The sequence below is a fragment of the Thalassophryne amazonica genome, chromosome 15, assembly GCF_902500255.1.
Source record: "Thalassophryne amazonica chromosome 15, fThaAma1.1, whole genome shotgun sequence".
In the NCBI taxonomy this organism is placed as follows: Eukaryota; Metazoa; Chordata; class Actinopteri; order Batrachoidiformes; family Batrachoididae; genus Thalassophryne; species Thalassophryne amazonica.
In genome coordinates, this window is record NC_047117.1 from 44,198,970 (window position 1) to 44,219,076 (window position 20,107).

At 43.0% G+C, this 20,107-nt stretch overlaps 1 protein-coding gene across 1 annotated transcript in view; it reads right to left on the minus strand.

The window, feature by feature from the left end:
- The window catches only part of LOC117526537 (procollagen galactosyltransferase 1-like), a 69,164-nt gene that overhangs the window by 31,009 nt on the left and 18,048 nt on the right, over positions 1–20,107 (minus strand). The window contains exons 4-6 of the mRNA XM_034188599.1: positions 10,564–10,698; positions 1,027–1,231; positions 797–916 (exon numbers count right to left, since the gene is read on the minus strand). Of these exons, the coding sequence (XP_034044490.1) occupies positions 797–916; positions 1,027–1,231; positions 10,564–10,698 (460 nt within the window). The remainder of the gene's footprint in view (positions 1–796; positions 917–1,026; positions 1,232–10,563; positions 10,699–20,107) is intronic.

The window sequence follows — 20,107 nt, forward strand, 5'->3', positions numbered from 1 at the left end:
TTTCTAAGTGGGAGAACTTGCAAAATTGCAGGGTGTTCAAATACTTATTTTCCTCACTGTACATGTTATTACAGGACCAACATTTCCTTGTCCTCCCTGGCCGGGGTCCAGTGAAGGTGGACAAACGTGGAACATGTCGGCAGGCTTTGCTGTGACCAACCAATCTCAGAGCTCAATAAACTGCGATCAGATTGTTTCAGATGCTGTTTTGATGTTGTCAGAATATGTAAATTGCGATCATATCATCGTGAGATTACACATGGATCAGTGTCGGATTAGTGTCCCATCTCGACAGCGCCCGGAGAATTATGAACATGTGCGCCACACTCAGGGCCATCGACTGATTTTCACCAACTGTGTCGACTTCCACAGAGGGAAATGACATCTGACACCTTTTGGATGTGCGCCAATTCATAAGTCCGACGCCATTCTGCATGATTCCGGCAATGTGTGAGGGGGGTATTAGTGTCAGCATCAGACAAAAATACAGAAAATACAAACGAGATACAGAAACAAAGAACATTTATCCACTTACTGACACTGTTTTTAGGCTGCATAAGGAAAATCCAGGTTTTCAAAAAGAGGTATAAATCACCTCTATAAGTACCTCTGCTTATTTGCACCACTGTACCTCTGGTTAGCACAAGTATGCATACGTATCAAGATTACTTCACTGGGTACATTGTAGGTTTTCGCACACCTTCTTAAATATTAATTTATCTGCATACTGTACATAAGCCCTCCTAACAAAATGAAAACTTAACCACGCCCTTTAACCCTGTGCAACTTAACTTACCCATCACCTCAAGATGAGTATGCGAAAAGCTCTCTGCTTCATCCTGCAAAGTAGCATGGGAGCGCATAGGGACTGGGAAATACCCATAGGTTTCTTTGTTGCACACGTACATTTGCACATCTGAGAAAGATAGGAAAAAAGGTAAAACACAGGACTTTAATTATGATTACACAGTGGATGACATTTACCCTTCCACACAGATAAATTTACCTTTGTTCCAAGGGTCTCACCTGCCATACGAGCTGAATAAGCAAAGATTATGACATCATCCGTGGCCCAGTTGTAGTGTGGGTGTGGTGGGTAAAAAGCCAGCTGCCTAGAAGCCTCTTTGCGTAGGTCCACAAGATAGGTGGAATGGACCATAGGAACAGCAAAACACCCACGACGCTCCCGCTTACGGATGGGGACGTAAGCTGGTGTACGCTTATAATAACCCTGCAGGTAAGTTACACAATCACCACAAAGTTACAGACTCATCAGGCTGTATTATTTATATTACTTCACGGCACCATGAAGTAATATAAGTTCTGCATGTAAATTGTATCAAATAAAATGTAAAGTTCTAAGACACTTGTATCAAAAAAATTTACTGACAACACAGAAAAGGCAGAGGAAGAAGTTTGAGTTTGATGCCTGGGTGGATTCCTTTCCACCATTTATGACAGAGTCTCTGTTGTATGGCTGGGGGTGCCTGGCTGCCTTTTGTTTCTGTCTTTTGTTTTTCCTTCCAGGTGGCTTGCATTTAGGACTGAGTGGCTGTGTGGCTGAATTATTAGGACCTCACCCTGATCACCTGAGGCTGGTCATATGCAGCTCGTCAGGACTCACAGCTGTGGTGCATCTATATGGATTGGAGCATGGTTGCATTTAAGTCTGGAGTACACAGTGTGTATTTGCCAGAGACTCGACCTTGTGACCAGACCGGTGAGATCGTCGTCTTGAGAGCCATCTCATCATCATGGATGCAGAGACCGTCCAGGTTTGATGCCATGGTCTGAAAGAGGAGGGGGTGAGGTCTCACGCTCGTCAGCACACTTCCTGAGGTACGTTAGGTTTTGTGACTAACATTAGTACAGTCAGTAAATGTGGTGTCCCTCACACCTTATTATATTGAGCTGTTATGTTAGTCGTTTAATCAGCTTCCACTGCAGTTGAGAATGTGAACTGGGTGTTCCATGCCTGCAGGGTGGGAAGCTGATTAGTGATTAAGCCAGGAAGTGTTTGCTGTTTATGTACACCTTTGAGTGGTCTCTCTGTGTGTGGAGTGTGGACTCACATGATGGTTTCTTCTTTCACAGACTCGGTTTGTTGCGGCCACCTGGGGGGTGTCGGCGGGGTCCTTAGGTCCGAACTATTTCTGGCTCCAGACCGTTTGTGCTGCCTGGAGCGCACCGTATTACCACCTCACCAGACCGTGCACTCATTTGTTTGTATTTATCACATCACTGTTATGTTATTAAATTCAGTTATCCTTTGTACCGTGCTCTGCTTATTTCATACTGGGTCCTTCAAACGCTGGTCGGTTCTCCGTCCTGCATCCGACACATAACAGTAGTCTCTGGCCATACATCACGGACCCAGCAGTAGCAGAGGCGGTACCGCGCCGGCAAGGCGGCAGCAGATGTTCAGAAGTTATCCGGATCAGTTGCGGGTGCTCTCCGCCCGGACGGTGCGTGTCTGAGAACCCATTACTGAATACTGATTTGAGCTCTCTTGCAGCCGTGTTCCTGTGTTTGTTGCCTTATCCGTGGGTCGTGGTGGAGTGTGACTAGCGACGGCTTCGCGTCACACTCCGACCGGATAAGAGGGAAAACAGGAGCTGCATGAGTGGGTTGGTAATGGGTGAACGCGCACGGCGGAGCTCTGTGGCACGGGTCGCTGTGCTTCCTGTTGTTACAGTTGTAGCCCCGTTTCCCCGGGTAAAGATAGCTACTGCGTCTGTTGTGTCAGCTCCGGCATAATTTAGTTGAAGCACATTTTGGTTGTGTGTTTCACATAGCTGCGCACAGGAAAAGCAGCATGAGTTGTTTTCTCTGTCACCAAAGGGGTTTTTATTTCAGCACTTTGGCTCCCTCTGTTGGTGACTGAGTCACATTACCGTTAATGCTCTTAAGGTGGAACAGGTGTGTTCTATTTGTTTGAGCTTAACGGTATAAGTCACATTAGTTTTTGTGTTGGTTCATTTTTTGTGGGTGTTTTTTTAGTTGGTTTTTGTGTGGGATTTTTTTTTTTTTTACACTATTAGTGTTCTGGGGTCGTGACCCTGCAGTCTGTCTGGAGCATAAAAAAGGACCCAGTTAACTTTATGTTAGTCTGTTAGTCTTTTTATTTCTTTTGGTTTCACCTCCCAGGGTTTGATGGGGCGGTCCTCTGGGGGGTGATGGGGGGGTAATTGGGTTGTTTTTTCTTTTTTCTTTTTTTTTGTTTTTGTTGTGCCCTCTCTTCTCCTCTGGCTCCAGCCGTGTGAGCCGTACGTGTCAGCGTTGCTGGAGTGGTGCAGTTTGGTTGTGCTGGGCATTTCCCAGGTAACTTCTGCACCCGGGGGGGGGGGGGGGGGATTTTCTTTTTATTCCCTCTCTTCTCCTCTGGCTCCAGCTGTGTGAGCCGTAGGTTGTCGGCGTTGCTGGAGTGGTGCAGTTTGGTTATGCTGGGCGTTTCCCAGGTAACCTCTGCACCTGGGTGGGGGGGATTCGGGTGTTGTTTTTTTTTTGTTGAGTCCCTGTTCCACCTCCGGCTTCAGCGCGCCTTTGAGCCGTCTGCCATCGGCGTGGCTGAGGTTTGGGGCAGTGGAATATACCCGCAGCTGGTGGCTGGTTTGGAAGTCGGAGGGGTGGCGCCGTTTTGTGCCGTCTGCCATTACCGCTGTTCCACTCCTCCCGGTTGACTTCTGGGGTATAGTCATGGTTGGCGACGCTGGACGTGCTTCCAGTTTCCACTGCGCCGAGGGGGTGGGGTTGGGGTTGTTTTGTTTGTATGTTTTTTTTTTCCTTTTGTTTTTCCCCCCAGTTTCCGCCCTCAGGGTGTGACTGTGGTGTCCTCTGGGGGGGAAAAGGGCTGTGGGTCCATCTAGCCATAGACGGCCGGGGCTGGGTCCGTTGGTCATGAGGGGGGGCGTCTCCTGGGGTTTGATGGAACGGTCCTCTGGGAGGCGCTGGGAGTCCCCGTGGGTGACTTTGGATCCCAGAGGGACCTCGGCTGTGGTTATTACTCCTGGAGCTGGCGGGATGTCCTCTGGGGGGTGTTGGTCCCTACATGTCGTCGGGGGGGGGGGGGGGGGGGTGGTTAGCGTTTTTATTTGCAAGCTTAAGTTTGGGTTGTTTTTCTTTTCTCCTCTTCCCGGGGTTTGATGGGACGGTCCTCTGGGGAGGGGGGGGGTGGTTTGGTTGTTTGTGTTTGTCTTTTTTGTTTTATGACTAATCAGACTTTAAACATGGTTGGACAAAGGCTGACCGCACAGGTTCAAGAACTCCTGGCCACACCTGTGCAAATTGACTGACAGAAACAAAGGCAAAGATGCAGTCAGAGGAGAAGACGTCAACCGTTCTGTTAGATGAAGAGTCTGTTGGAAGATGAATGCAGATACGGTTTCCAGCCATGGTCCCTGGAGGGGGGTGTTTCTCCTGGGCCAGGTTTGTGTGGTCGCCGGGAGGCTTCCCGTGAGGGTGGGGTGCTGTTGTATGGCTGGGGGTGCCTGGCTGCCTTTTGTTTCTGTCTTTTGTTTTTCCTTCCAGGTGGCTTGCATTTAGGACTGAGCGGCTGTGTGGCTGAATTATTAGGACCTCACCCTGATCACCTGAGGCTGGTCATGTGCAGCTCGTCAGGACTCACAGCTGTGGTGCATCTATATGGATTGGAGCATGGTTGCATTTAAGTCTGGAGTACACAGTGTATATTTGCCAGAGACTCGACCTTGTGACCAGACGGGTGAGATCGTCGTCTTGAGAGCCATCTCATCATCATGGATGCAGAGACCGTCCAGGTTTGATGCCATGGTCTGTGAAAGAGGAGGGGGTGAGGTCTCACGCTCGTCAGCACACTTCCTGAGGTACGTTAGGTTTTGTGACTAACATTAGTACAGTCAGTAAATGTGGTGTCCCTCACACCTTATTATATTGAGCTGTTATGTTAGTCGTTTTAATCAGCTTCCACTGCAGTTGAGAATGTGAACTGGGGTGTTCCATGCCTGCAGGGTGGGAAGCTGATTAGTGATTAAGCCAGGAAGTGTTTGCTGTTATGTACACCTTTTGAGTGGTTCTCTCTGTGTGTGGAGTGTGGACTCACATGATGGTTTCTTCTTTCACAGACTCGGTTTGTCGCGGCCACCTGGGGGGTGTCGGCGGGGTCCTTGGGTCCGAACTATTTCTGGCTCCGGACCGTTTGTGCTGCCTGGAGCGCACCGTATTACCACCTCACCAGACCGCGCACTCATTTGTTTGTATTTATCACATCACTGTTATGTTATTAAATTCAGTTATCCTTTGTACCGTGCTCTGCTTATTTCATACTGGGTCCTTCAAACGCTGGTCGGTTCTCCGTCCTGCGTCCGACACATAACAGTCTCCACCAGAAATGCTTTGTAAGAATAAAGGTTTCAGAATTAAAAAAAACTCTCTTGCATAAAACGCTTGCATAAATATCATCTGTTGATGCTGGTCAGGTCATCTGGTATCCAAACACAACTGACTTTAGGTAATTCTATTGTGGATTTATACAGCAAGTTACTGTTTATAAGGCTGTGTTATTTACAGGTGTTTAAAATCGATTTTAAAATTTTTGATTCACTGTACCCTGGACACTAATTCACGGGGCACAGTGAATCAACTTAGAATATATTGTAAAAAAAAAACACACACACACACACGATTATAAAGATTATGATTGAAAAGAACAGGCAGCTCCAGACAGGGGTTTACAGAAAACCCACTCACACTGACCAATATCTGGTCTTTGGCTCAAACCACCCCCTTGAACACAAGCTCAGGGTAAACAGGACTCTTCAACACAGAGCCCTACAGATGCCCACAGCTACAGAGGGAAGGGCTAAAGAACAACTTGTCCGGAAAGCCCTCACAGTATGTGGGTACCCACGATGGTCCCTGGATAGAGTGCAGAAGTCCCAAAGAACAAACAGACCAGACAGACAGGAGACAGAGCCAAGAAGAAGAGGAGTGTTTCTCCCTTATTTAGCAGGAGTAAGGGAAAAACTACAGAGGCTCTTCAGGCAGCACAAAATCCCAGTTTACTTTAAACCTGTTAACACCTTGAGACAGAAATTAGATCACCCTAAGGACATGCTCCCTAGTTACAAACAGAGCAATGTAGTGTATTCTATCAGATGTCAAGAAAACTGTAACGAACACTACGTAGGTGAGACTAAGCAGCTTGCGCAAAAGGCTATACCAGCACCGCAGAGAGGGCGCCTGTGGACCTTAGTTTGCAGTTCATTTCCACCCTAAAGACACTAACCACACGTTTGAGGACAAGAAATTTAAAATCTTAGCCAGAGAAAAGAAATGGTTTGACAGGGGAGTGAAGGAAGCATTGTATATGAAACAGCTGAAACCCAGCCTTAACTGGCGAGGGGGTCTGAGACACGATTTGTCCCTGTTTACAATGGGGTACTCAGGTCAAAGCAGTTTCAATCTTTTGTTCATGGTAATGAGTTATTCACGTCGTCAGTCCCATCATTAGGAGGGACAGCTGCCCTGTCATTAGGAGGGCACCAACTAGAGCACAATAGGTGCTAATTAGAACAATTGTTAGTCACTAGCCAATAGCAGTCTGCCTCTCGGTAGGAGGGGTCTGGTTAGGTTTAAAACTCCAGCTTTTGCTGGCTTCTGTTATTCTTCTCTACAAGAGTCAAGACAGAAGTCAGACTACCAGAGCAAGAAATTTAGCTGAGGAAGCTTCTGCAATTACAACCCCTGGCAAAAATTATGGAATCACCGGCCTCGGAGGATGTTCATTCAGTTGTTTAATTTTGTAGAAAAAAAAAACCAGATCACAGACATGACACAAAACTAAAGTCATTTCAAATGGCAACTTTCTGGCTTTAAGAGACTATAAGAAATCAAGAAAAAAAAAACTGTGGCAGTCAGTAACGGTTACTTTTTTAAACCAAGCAGAGGGAAAAAAATATGGACTCACTCAATTCTGAGGAATAAATTATGGAATCACCCTGTAAATTTTCATTCCCAAAACTAACACCTGCATCAAATCAGATCTGCTCGTTAGTCTGCAAAAAGGAGTGATCACACATTGGAGAGCTGTTGCACCAAGTGGACTGACATGAATCATGGCTCCAACATGAGAGATGTCAATTGAAACAAAGGAGAGGATTATCAAACTCTTAAAAGAGGGAAAATCATCATGCAATGTTGCAAAGGTTGTTGGTTGTTCACAGTCAGCTGTGTCTAAACTCTGGACCAAATACAAATAACATGGGAAGGTTGTTAAAGGCAAACATACTGGTAGACCAAGGAAGACATCAAAACGTCAAGACAGAAAACTTAAAGCAATATGTCTCAAAAATCGAAAATGCACAACAAAACAAATGAGGAACGAATGGGAGGAAACTGGAGTCAACGTCTGTGACTGAACTGTAAGAAACCGCCTAAAGGAAATGGGATTTACATACAGAAAAGCTAAACGAAAGCATCATTAACACCTAAACAGAAAAAAAACAAGGTTACAATGGGCTAAGGAAAAGCAAACGTGGACTGTGGATGACTGGATGAAAGTCATATTCAGTGATGAATCTCGAATCTGCATTGGGCAAGGTGATGATGCTGGAACTTTTGTTTGGTGCCGTTCCAATGAGATTTATAAAGATGACTGCCTGGTAAACATACCACTGTCCCAGCTTTTTTGAAACGTGTTGCGGGCATTCAAATTCAAATTTATTAATTTCTACAGCGCCAATTCACGACAATATCGTCTCAAGGCGCTTCACAACATAAAAACAGTTAAAAATTTAATCCATCCATTTCAAAATGAGCAAGTATTTGCACAAAAACAAAGTTTATCAGTTTGAACATTAAATATCTTGTTTTTATTTACATTTCACACAAAGTCTCAACGTCATTGGAATTGGGGTTGTACACACACAGAGAGAGAGAGAGAGAGAGAGAGAGAGAGAGAGAGAGAGAGAGAGAGAGAGAGAGAGAGAGACTACATATAATCTTTATAAAACAGGGAACTGACATTTTTCAAGGGTGGTAATAAATTTTACAAATTATTAAATTAAATTATGCATTTTCTTTCACCAAAACATTAAATCTGGGCTTGCATCTCAGATGTATCTTCTGGCAAATTGTAGCTGAACTTTCAGGTCTTCATTTTAAGAAAATCCTGCTGTGCTCCACTTCATCATGAAGCTGTATAATTGGTGATACAAAATGCAAAATATGCACTGTGCACAATTTCTCCAGTCACAGAAGCCTGTAACTACTTCTGGGTTGTCTAGGTGTCTTGATGGCTTTCCTCACTCTTCCCCTTCTTGCACAGTCACTCAGTTTTTGAGAACTGTCTACTCCATGCAGATTTACCATAGAGTGCCATACTGTTTGTATTTCTTCATAACTGATGTAAATAAAGTCCAAGACTTATTCAGTGACTTGGAAATGTTCATGTATCCATCCCGACTTAACTGAAGAAAACTGGCAATTAAACTGATTATTTACAGGTATAATACCAAAGGAGCTGATTACTTATGCAACCCATCAGATTGGCTTCTATATGTTTAATTAATTTAATTTACTTTCAGTTTGAGTCTAAGAAAGATAATTTTAGAATTTTTATATTGAGAACCCTGATGTACTTATTGTATTTGAAATGCCATAAACAAATTAAAATGCGTGAAATACCAAGGGGCTGAATACTTTTGCAAGGCACAGTACATATACGTATACACATACACATATACACACATTATATATAACATCTAAAAAAAAAAAAAATCCGGAAATCACAAAGTATGATTTTTTAATAATTTATTTGTATGTTACTGCTGCAAATAAGTATTTGAACACCTGTGAAAAATCAATGTTAATGTTTGGTACAGTAGCCTTTGTTTGCAATTACAGAGGTCAAACGTTTCCTGTAGTTTCTCACCAGGTTTGCACATACTGCAGCAGAGATTTTGGTCCACTACTCCATACAGATCTTCTCCAGATCTTTCAGGTTTGGAGTTTCGGCTCCCTCCAAAGATTTTCTATTGAGTTCAGGTCTGGAGACTGGCCAGGACACTCCAGGACCTTGAAATGCTTCTTATGGAGCCCCTTCTTAGTTGCCCTGGCTGTGTGTTTGGGGTCATTGTCATGCTGGAAGACCCAGTCATGACCCATCTTCAATGCTCTTACTGAGGGAAGGAGGTTGTTTGCCAAAATCTCACAATACATGACCCCATCCATCCTCCCTTCAATACAGTGCAGTAGACCTGTCCCCTTTGCAGAAGAGCACCCCCAGAGTATGATGTTTCCACCCCCATGCTTCACGGTTGGGATGGTTTTCTTGGGGTTGTTCTCATCCTCTAAACATGGTAAATGGAGTTGATTCCAAAAAGCTCTATTCTGGTCTCATCTGACCACATGACCTTCTCCCATGCCTCCTCTGGATCATCCAGATGGTCACTGGTGAACTTTAAATGGGCCTGGACATGTGCTGACTTGAGCAGGGGGACCTTGCTGCCCTGCAGGATTTTAAACCATGACAGCATCATGTGCTACTAATCTAATCTTTGTGACTGTGGTCCCAGCTCTCTTCAGGTCATTGACCAGGTCTTCCTGTGTCGTTCTGAGCTTTCTCAGAATCATCCTTACCCCACGAAGTGAGATCTTGCATGGAATCCCAGACCGAGGGAAATTGACAGTCATCTTGTGTTTCTTCCACTTTCTAATAAATAATCATAACAGCTATTGTTTTCTACCAAGCTGCTTGCCTGTTGTCCTGTAGTCCATCCCAGCCTTGTGCAGGTCTACAGTTTTGTTCCTGGTGTCCTTAGACAGCTCTTTGGTCTTAGCTATGGTGGACAGGTTGGAGTGTGACTGATTGTGTGAACAGGTGTCTTTTATACAGGTAACAAGTTCAAACAGGTGCAATTAATACAGATAAAGAGTGCAGAATAAGAGGGCTTCTTAAAGAAAAACTAACAGGTCTGTGTGAGCCAGAATTCTTGCTGGTTGGTAGGTGTTCAAATACTTATTTGCAGCAGTAACATACAAATAAATTAAAAAAAAATCATACATTGTGATTTCTGGATTTTTTTTTTTATTTTTTTTTTAGATTATGTCTCTCACAGTGGACATGCACCTAAGAGGAAAATTTCAGACCCCTCCATGATTTCTAAGTGGGAGAACTTGCAAAATCGCAAGGGTGTTCAAATACTTATTTTTCTCACTGTATTTGTGCAAGTATGCTTTCAACCTAAGGGCCCCAGTGACCTCCCCCTTGGTGCACCCAGTCACCATTGCAAGTTAGGTGTTGATTGCTGAATTACTGTGGCTGTGCACAGGGAACACACATGCATGCACAAGTGGTCTTTATATGATAGATACAAAGGTAGACATAATTATTATCAAAATATCAACTGGACTAGTGACCCGGTCATAAAGATCTGTAGATCAGTTAGACTCCATTGTAGGAATTGTCAACACACACACACAGCCACTTAAAACAAAACTTCACCTGATTACCTGGTCTTTATAAGAAAGATTTCTTGGGTGTACAGAACAAACTAAATAAATCAAATATAAATAAGCCTGCATCACCTGTGATGTCATGCCACACCAGTAGTTGGAGTATGCAGCTCTGGACTCCAACATGGGAGCTACAATAGTTTTGTTCTCTCTCATAAGTTTCCAAAGTACATCCTGATTGATGAGCAGATTGTCACAGTCAACCACCTGCAGACCAGAGTGAATGCAGAACATTGAGAATAATCACATTCATGTGCACATGAAAGTATACAAACAATCTCAGCCCTTCCAGTAAGACACATAAAATCTAGGTCCAGATTTGCTAGAAGTGGTGAAACTTAACACAGAATAAATGCCTTGTTTGGAACAGTCTGTTATTCCACTTTGAAGCTGTAACTGATGCTGCAACGGGCAAAAGCTGCACTAAGGATAGCTCTGCAGTCACAGCCACTGAAATATAAACTCCTTCAGAGTTTTCATGAATTTCTTGGTGGCTTCCCTCACTAACTTTTATTGTGCATGATCACTCAGGTTTTGAGAACAGTCAGCTCTCACTGGGATTCCCTGAAAGCCTTACAGTGCAATATCTTCACCACGTTTTCAGACGTCGCCAGCGCGAGCAACAGTACTGTCATCTGCCAGTTTCTGCCACTGCCGACATTCCGATGGAGGCATGGAAAAGTCTTAGAGCAGTAGTTTTCAAACTGTGTATTTTATTTTATTTATTTTATTAATACTGAACATCTAGTTGCTCATGCTTAGACCAGATATCTGGACAACCTGTCCGGGGGGCAGGTCCTTGGTCCAATTGCCCAGAAATTCTTCGAACTGAACTACAGTGATAGCCTGTCCTTCTTCACCTTTCCCATTGTCTCCAGCACCAATCTGTTCAAATAGCTTTGTCACAGCTGGATGAACAACCTGGTGCTGACAGAGGAGGAGAGGACTGGCATGCTGAAGGAGGCAGTCACAGCCTTTGAGTTTAACATTCAGGTATGTGGTGCTTTTAAATGTCACAGCCAGAAGGTATCAACATCATGCTATAATCTGAGAAATGGTTGGTAAGTGGTAATTAAATGGTACCCCTAACTTATCAGAACTACTTTTATTGAATATTCTTGCTTTGTTTTGTTGGTGTTTCAAGGTTTACAAAAGACACTCAGTGTCACTGGAGAGAAGCTGCAGAATGACGTCCATCCAAATTCATGAAGACGCTCCAGTTTTGCAAAACTACTGTCAGTATTACCCCTGTGCTCAGAACGCTGCTCAGACTCTTCATGGCTTTGGCCACAGTCACACTTTTTAATGAAGTTCTAAAGTATGACGAGTTTGTTTTCTGTGTGCCATGTAGCACAAAATACCACCCCCCGCCCCCAAAAAATATTTTTATAAGGACTGTTACCAGTCTATGCTGTATAATACTTTGGCAACATGTTTGTGTACTTTTTTCTTATTGTGTATCTGACTTAATTCTGAACAAGTTTACTGTTGTACAGTTTGCAATGAAATGTTCAAGCATCTGCTGTTAACTGTAAACATGTTTAAATATTAATAAAAAAAATTGTGAGCTGATCCTGGATAAGTGGTTGAAGATGTATGTATGTGCGTATTAATAAAAAAACAAAAAAACCCTCAGTACTTGTGGTGTAGTTTTTTTTATCTTATTTCTTTTGCCTTTTTTGGATAAAATGCATATATTCAGTCACTCATCTTCAATTGCTTACTCCAATTAAGGGTCACGAAGGGCTGGAGCCTATCCTGGGCAGGGCGGGGCACAGCCTGGACAGGATGCCAGTCTGTCACAAAATGCATATACAATTTTTGTAAAATGAACAAAACAGTTTATGTAGGGCCTCCAGGGTTAAATTTCCCACAATCAGGTTAAATTCCTATTTACACAAAACAAATTAAATGCAGCAACACTAAAAAGCAACTTCAAAAAATTCTATTTCGTTTAGATTAAGTCAATTATTCTATTTTACATGTCGTCATGAATGAGGGAGCAGGAACAGTAGGTCAGATGTCCTCATCACTGCAATAAGTTTGTTTAAAACTAAAAGTGGATAAAACTGTGCACGGAGGGCCAACAAGGTACAGATTTCTGTTTGTGGGAGCTTTGGGAGACAGCACAGTTGGGGTAACAACTCTAGCAAAAATGACATTCAGATCCCGAATGTGAAAGTAGGACAAGAGCTAAAGGAAAGGAGAACCTGGTTTGAGTGAGCCAGTATGGCTGAGAGGGTATGGTGGTCGTTCTCCTTCAGCTGGACTTTGGGTTAAGGCATGATAGGATTGTGTTGTATTTCCAGTTGTGTCAGTTTCTCCTAAAAGCTCATACACTACAAACTTACTGCCACAGTGTGCAAGATTTAGCAGAAAGTGAACACACACTCACATCATCATCACTTTTACAGCCAGTTGTCTTGAAACAGTGAATGGGTATATGGACATTTTCAAGTCACTAAATATGTCTCAGACTTAATTTAGACTTGCATGTTACCCATATCCATGGGCTCTAGATTGGGTAGCATATATTAAAAAGGTAGCTGACATTTTTCAAGGGTGTTAATAAATTCTGCAAAGTTTCTATAATGAGTTGGAATGGCATGTAACTCCAGACTGTTTTTAGAACCTTATACCTCAACAATTTTTAGAAGAAGAACCCAACCCTTTTACTTCCTGTTAATTCCATATTTTTTCATGTTAATTTACTTTGTTAATGTATTTATAAACTGTTTAGAGTCTTGTTATCATACACACACTATTATTATTATTATTATTACTACTTCTATTTGGTCATTTGATTTTTAAATGGACCATGGAAATAAGTGTTTTCATTTTCTTGTGTGATCCATGTTTTTTTTTTAACATATTTACAATTATATTATGTACTTACATTGAACTTATTAAATTAAATCACACACACACTCACACTTTAAACATGATTTACCAGCCCCTGCTGGAATGGTGTGTTAGCCAGAATGCAATTGGGCAATTCTATGATAACGGAATTACAACAGCAGCAAATCTGGACATATGGCATCTAACCACGACAGATTAGCTCAGATTGTAATTCCGTTACCGCAGAATTGCCCAATTAGCAAAATTACCTAATATCCGTTGTGTCTCCAAAAATATTAGCCCTATCAATCGTCAGTATTCGCAGTGTTCATATCTCAAATATTTCAAATATTAAAACCATTCACACACTGAGTAAATATAACAGCTTAAACTTACCTGTTTGTTTCAGTCTAATTCATCATCACAGCCTGATGAAAACGTATCCACATGAAGTGTCCTGATTTTGGAAAATGTCATCTGAAACTACTTTAGTTCCTTGTTGTGGATGAAAAAACATAGCATTTTAAAAGAAGTCCATCTGTGTTTTGTCTGCTCATGGTGTGGTTCTCAGCCGGAACCAGCCAGCGCTTTGTGCCACAACAAGACAATTAACTTATTTTAAAAGCTGAATAAGCCACGGCACCTCATTCATTCACGTCAGTGTTTATCACAGACATCAGTTGATTCTTCAGCATTGTGCAACAATGAAAATAAATCCCATGATCCACCAAGAGTAAAATTTAATTAAATAAAATTCTTTGAAATGTTAAATTACTCTGTTTGGTCTCCGTGTGGAGGGAAAAGGCTGTGCGACAGCATACGCATGCTCGATGACGTGCTTGTCAATATTTATGTGTTCTGCCTGCCAAGAAAAAGGGTTCTGCCAGTGGTGGAAAAGCAAATCAAGCCAAACTTAACTGTTCTGACCCGTACCGACCCAGACCACTGGGTGGAAACAAGGGCGGCCAGCATAGCCTGGCTAAATCATCATGGTGTGACAGTTGCATAACTTGTTCAATGTATGCAGCATATTTTGCGCATTTTTCATAAGTCGGCATACTCTGGCTAAATTGTCAAGATGTGGCAGGGCCCTAATAGCTAAAAGCTGCACTTTGCGTGGATTGTTCAATATCAACTACAGATGCTTGTAACTTCTACAGAGCTGTCATGAGTGTTTTGGTGGTTTCCCTCATTCACTTCCTTCTTGCACGGCCATTTTTGAGAGCTGCCTCCTCCAGATATGATACCAAACTGTTCATATGTCTTAATAATTGATGTAAATGAAGTCTAAGACATGCAATGACTTGGAAATGTTGCTTGAGTTGTCTAAATAAAACTGGCTGTAAAAGTGAAGATTTGGTTGTGTATCCTTATGCACACCATTGTTTTGACTTTTATAGTTGTATTTATGTTATATTGGAGATATTAGTTTAAAGTGCATCCTTTTTTTAAACTTTTAATATAAAAAGGCGCAAATTATTAATTTTTAAATTTGACATAATTATAAAATTCAGATGTGCAAAAGCTCATGGGTTCACAAACGTTCGAGCACCACTGGACCATTTATAACCACCTGCTCATTAGTGCATAATTACCGGTAAAAACAAGCCCTTCATATTTACACGGGTGTAAGCCCCCTCAGGGAGGCTGCCATGTTGATACAGAAGCCCAAATACAGTCTGTTACTCCACTTTGAAGCTGTAACTGATGCTACAACAGGCAGAAGCTGCAGTAAGGATGGGCTCTGCAGTCACAGCCACTGAAATTTGAACTCCTTCAGAGTTTTCACGAGTTTCTTGGTGGCTTCCCTCACTAACTTTTAATGTGCATGATCACTCAGGTTTTGAGAACAATCAGCTCTCACTGGGATTTCCTTAAAACATTGTAGTGCAACTAGTGTGTTGCCCGTGGAGATCCATGGGCTCTAGAGCAGGTAGTGTGTATAAAATAGGTAGCTGACATTTTTCAAGGTTGGTAATACGTAAATTACGCAGTTTCTAACATGAGTTGGAATGGCGTGTGAGTCCAGAATGTTTTTAAAACCTTAACCCGCAAAAGTTTTTAACCTCAACATTTTATTTCCTATTAATTATGTACTTATGTAATATTATGGTAATTTACTGTTTTAATGTATTTATAAATTGATTGGGTTTTTATCATATACACACTATTAATTTTATCTTTATTATTGTTATTTAGCTAAGTTGACTAAACCAATTGAACTACAAAAACACAAATCAATAACACTAACAACAATGTTATATACTCAACAAAAATATAAACGCAACACTTTTGGTTTTGCTCCCATTTTGTATGAGATGAACTCAAAGATCTAAAACTTTTTCCACATACACAATATCACCATTTCCCTCAAATATGGTTCACAAACCAGTCTAAATCTGTGATAGTGAGCACTTCTCCTTTGCTGAGATAATCCATCCCACCTCACAGGTGTGCCATATCAAGATGCTGATTAGACACCATGATTGGTGCACAGGTGTGCCTTAGATTGTCCACAATAAAAGGCCACTCTGAAAGGTGCAGTTTTGTTTTATTGGGGAGGGATACCAGTCAGTATCTGGTGTGACCACCATTTGCCTCATGCAGTGCAACACATCTCCTTCGCATAGAGTTGATCAGGTTGTCAATTGTGGCCTGTGGAATGTTGGTCCACTCCTCTTCAATGGCTGTGCAAAGTTGCGACGACGAACTGGAGTCAGGTCGAGACCCTGATGAGGACGCCGAGCATGTAAATGAGTTTCCCTGAGACGGTTTCTGATAGTTTGTGCAAAAATTCTTTGGTTATGCAAACCGATTGTTTCAGCAGCTGTCCGAGTGGCTGGTCTCAGACAATCTTGGAGGTGAACATGCTGGATGTGGAGGTCCTGGGCTGGTGTGGTTACACGTGGTCTGCGGTTGTGAGGCTGGTTGGATGTACTGCCAAATTCTCTGAAACACCTTTGGAGACGGCTTATGGTAGAGAAATGAACATTCAATACACGAGCAACAGCTCTGGTTGACATTCCTGCTGTCAGCATGCCAATTGCACGCTCCCTCAAATCTTGCGACATCTGTGGCATTGTGCTGTGTGATAAAACTGCACCTTTCAGAGTGGCCTTTTATTGTGGGCAGTCTAAGGCACACCTGTGCAGTAATCATGGTGTCTAATCAGCATCTTGATATGGCACACCTGTGAGGTGGGATGGATTATCTCAGCAAAGGAGAAGTGCTCACTATCACAGATTTAGACTGGTTTGTGAACAATATTTGAGGGAAATGGTGATATTGTGTATGTGGAAAAAGTTTTAGATCTTTGAGTTCATCTCATACAAAATGGGAGCAAAACCAAAAGTGTTGCGTTTATATTTTTGTTGAGTGTACATTATAAGGACAATGAATGTACTGTTGAAATGTAAAATAGTCATGCTACTGGTAATGATGTTTAATTGATCCTTGATGACTTGACACTGAAGGCGTCTGTACTGGAATTGAGGAAACAAATGGATTTCTTTTTGTTAAAATATTTTAATTGCTGTCATAACGAGCAGAGCATACAAGAATTATTGTCCTTCTGTTCCTTTTTGTTCATGAAGCATGCCCACGGAAGTAAACAAGGAATTAATGAAAGTACATGAATGAGTTTAAATAAAATGAAATTCCCCTCTCCCTCGCACACACAGTGACTGGAGTTGAGGCCACAGACGTTCACGGCTGCTGCGGGCCACCTCCCTGGAGCAGCTCTGAGCCACACAGACATGAGAGGTCCACGCGCACATATCAGGAACACATCAGCCAGCCACACGGACGTGAAAGCAGCCGGCCACATGGAGGATCCACGTGTCCAGCTGTCTGTGGCCGCTTGGTGCGCAGTGCGCCAAAGCACACCATGTCATGTGGACTATAACTTACATCAGGGGTGGGCAACGTTTTCCAGAAAGGGCCAAGAAGGTGCAGGTTTTCTTTGCAGCCACTGACTCCACCAGGTGATTTCACTAATTAATAACAGATGGAATCAGTTAATCAGTAAAATCACCTGGTGGAGTCAGTGGCTGCAAAGAAAACCTGCACCTTCTTGGCCTTTTCTCGAACAAGTTGCCCACCCCTGACTTACATGGTGGACGTGACATTAGCCTCGCCAGTTGGCTGATCGCAAAGATCAAACGGAAAATTTCAGATGGCCCAGCCTGGCTGCATGGTCATTGCTGTGCACGCTGAAACATGGCCGGGGGAGATCCAAAGGTGATTTTGTTGTTTTTTTATTTTTCCCCATGTCATCGTTTGCACACACGCATGCTCCACTGTGCCTTGTACCCATGTACAAGACACATGTGACAATATGTGTTCCCCAGCTTTGCGCTGCGCTGATGCGGCAGCCGTACGCTGTGGATAGCACCCTCCCTACTTGATTTCGAATGACATCCAACCCATGATGTGATTTCATGTCAGCCACGGTCCCGACAGATGCATAACTGTAATGCATGTGATCATGTCAACGAACGACACACACCCCTGTCCCAAACCACTCACATTAATAGGCTCACTGTCCACACTGGTACACGCGTGTCCTGGCTGTCGGCTAATGTCCACATTACGGCCGGACGTCTCCAGGATGTGGGACCCATGAGCTGTTCACAATGATGCGTTCACCTCGGTGAACACGCGTGTGATCATCTGACAGCTTCAGAGCTCCTGCGTACGCTGATATGATGTGGTCACCTCGGTGTGTGTGTGTGAGAGCTGTGATCATCTGACAGCTTCAGGGCTCTTGTCTGTGCTGACATGATCTGAGCGACATGCCCCCCATCACACTACTCACATGAATGGGCTCACTGTCACTGTCCACACTGGTACACGTATGTGTCCTGGCTGTCAGCTGATGGATGGATGGATCGTATGGATGTTGCAATCATGTGTCACATGGCGTGAGGCGCAGGGTAGGGTTTTTAATTTTATGTCTGTTGTGGCAGCTTGGCATGCTGTTATGCAGCTGCCGCAAGGTGCTTCACGAGTCGTAATATGTGCAAAAAATGTCTTTGAAATGGCTACAAAAGTGGACCTTTAAGAGGTTTGGGGCACACCCCTGCACCCGAAGCTTGCACTCTGTATGCTGTCTCACTGGCTGTTTTTAATCACTGTTATTAACTCTGAGTCCGCATTATCAAACAGCGAGACAGATGCACACTGTTGAAGATTTAAAGTGACTTATTGTGTATTTAAAGTGAAACAGTGTTTGTGTATTTTTTTAAAAATACACAACCGTTTGTCCCCTGCCTGTTCACTCCACCTTACAGCTGAAGCAAAAGGAAGTGCAGTTTTTTTAGTGAATCAAGTTTAACTGACTAATCAAAAAAGGTCGTTCTTTTTGGATTTGATCAGAGTTTTCATCTGTTTGTCAACAGGGTGCATGAATAATTTATCAATGTAGCTTTTGAGGAAATCATTGCAGAAAAGCTGCACTCCACAGCCACACATGAGGTTGGTTTTCACAAACTGACTTTAGAATGTGCATGCACTACCCCTCCACTCACTGTGGTTTTGCTGTGAAGGCATCAAATAAACGCAGTTATCAGTTTACAAACAAGTCATCAAGACACAAAAATCACACTTTTGTAAACTTTAATCTGTGATTTGTGTGGCGCGGCCCGTGCTGATCACAGATCAGCAGTGATCCGTTACACAACTACAACCCCTTTTCCAATGAAGTTTGGATGTTGTGTAAAATGTAAATAAAAACAGAATACAATGATCTGCAAATCCTCTTCAACCTATATCCAATTGAATACACCACAAAGACAAGATATTTAATGTTCAAACTGATTAACTTTGTTTTTATGCAAATTTTTGCTCATTTTGAAATGGATGCCTGTAACATGTTTCAAGAAAGCTGGGACAGTGGTATGTTTAAGACTGTGTTACATCGCCTTTCCTTCTAACAACACTCAATAAGCATTTGGGAACTGAGGACACTAATTGCTGAAGCTTTGTAGGTGGAATTCTTTCCCATACTTGCTTAATGTATGACTTCATCTGTTCAACAATCCGGGATCTCTGTCGTATTTTGCGCTTCATACTGCGCCACACATTTTCAATGGGCGACAGGTCTGGACTGCAGGCAGGCCAGTCTAGTATCCGCACTCTTTTACTACGAAGCCACGCTGTTGTAACACGTGCACAATGTGGCTTGGCATTGTCTTTCTGAAATAATCAGGGACGTCCCTGAAAAAGATGTTGCTTGGATGGCAGCATGTGTTGTTTCAAAACCTGGATGTACCTTTCAGCATTGATGGTGCCACCACAGATGTGTAAGTTGCCCGTGCCATGGGCAACTAACACACCCCATAACATCACAGATGCTGGCTTTTGAACTTTGCGCTGGTAACAAACTGGATAGTCTTCTTCCTCTTATGTCTGGAGGACACGACGTCCACGATTCCCAAAAACAATTTGAGATGTGGACTCATCAGACCACAGCACACTTTTCCACTTTGCGTCTGTCAATTTCAAATGAGCTCAGGCCCAGTGAAGGCGGTGGCATTACTGGATGTTGTTGCTGTATGGTTTTCCCTTTGCATGGTACAGTTTTAACTTGCACTTGTAGATGTAGCGACGAACTGTGTTAACTGACAATGGTTTTCTGAAGTGTTCCTGAGCCCACGTGGTAAGATCCTTTAAGCCCTTTTCACACCGGGGCTGCTTCCAGTTGCGTTGTGCGTCGTCATGATGACGCCGCGTGGAAACAACCTAGTGTTGAGACGATGTATCAACGCCACAACAG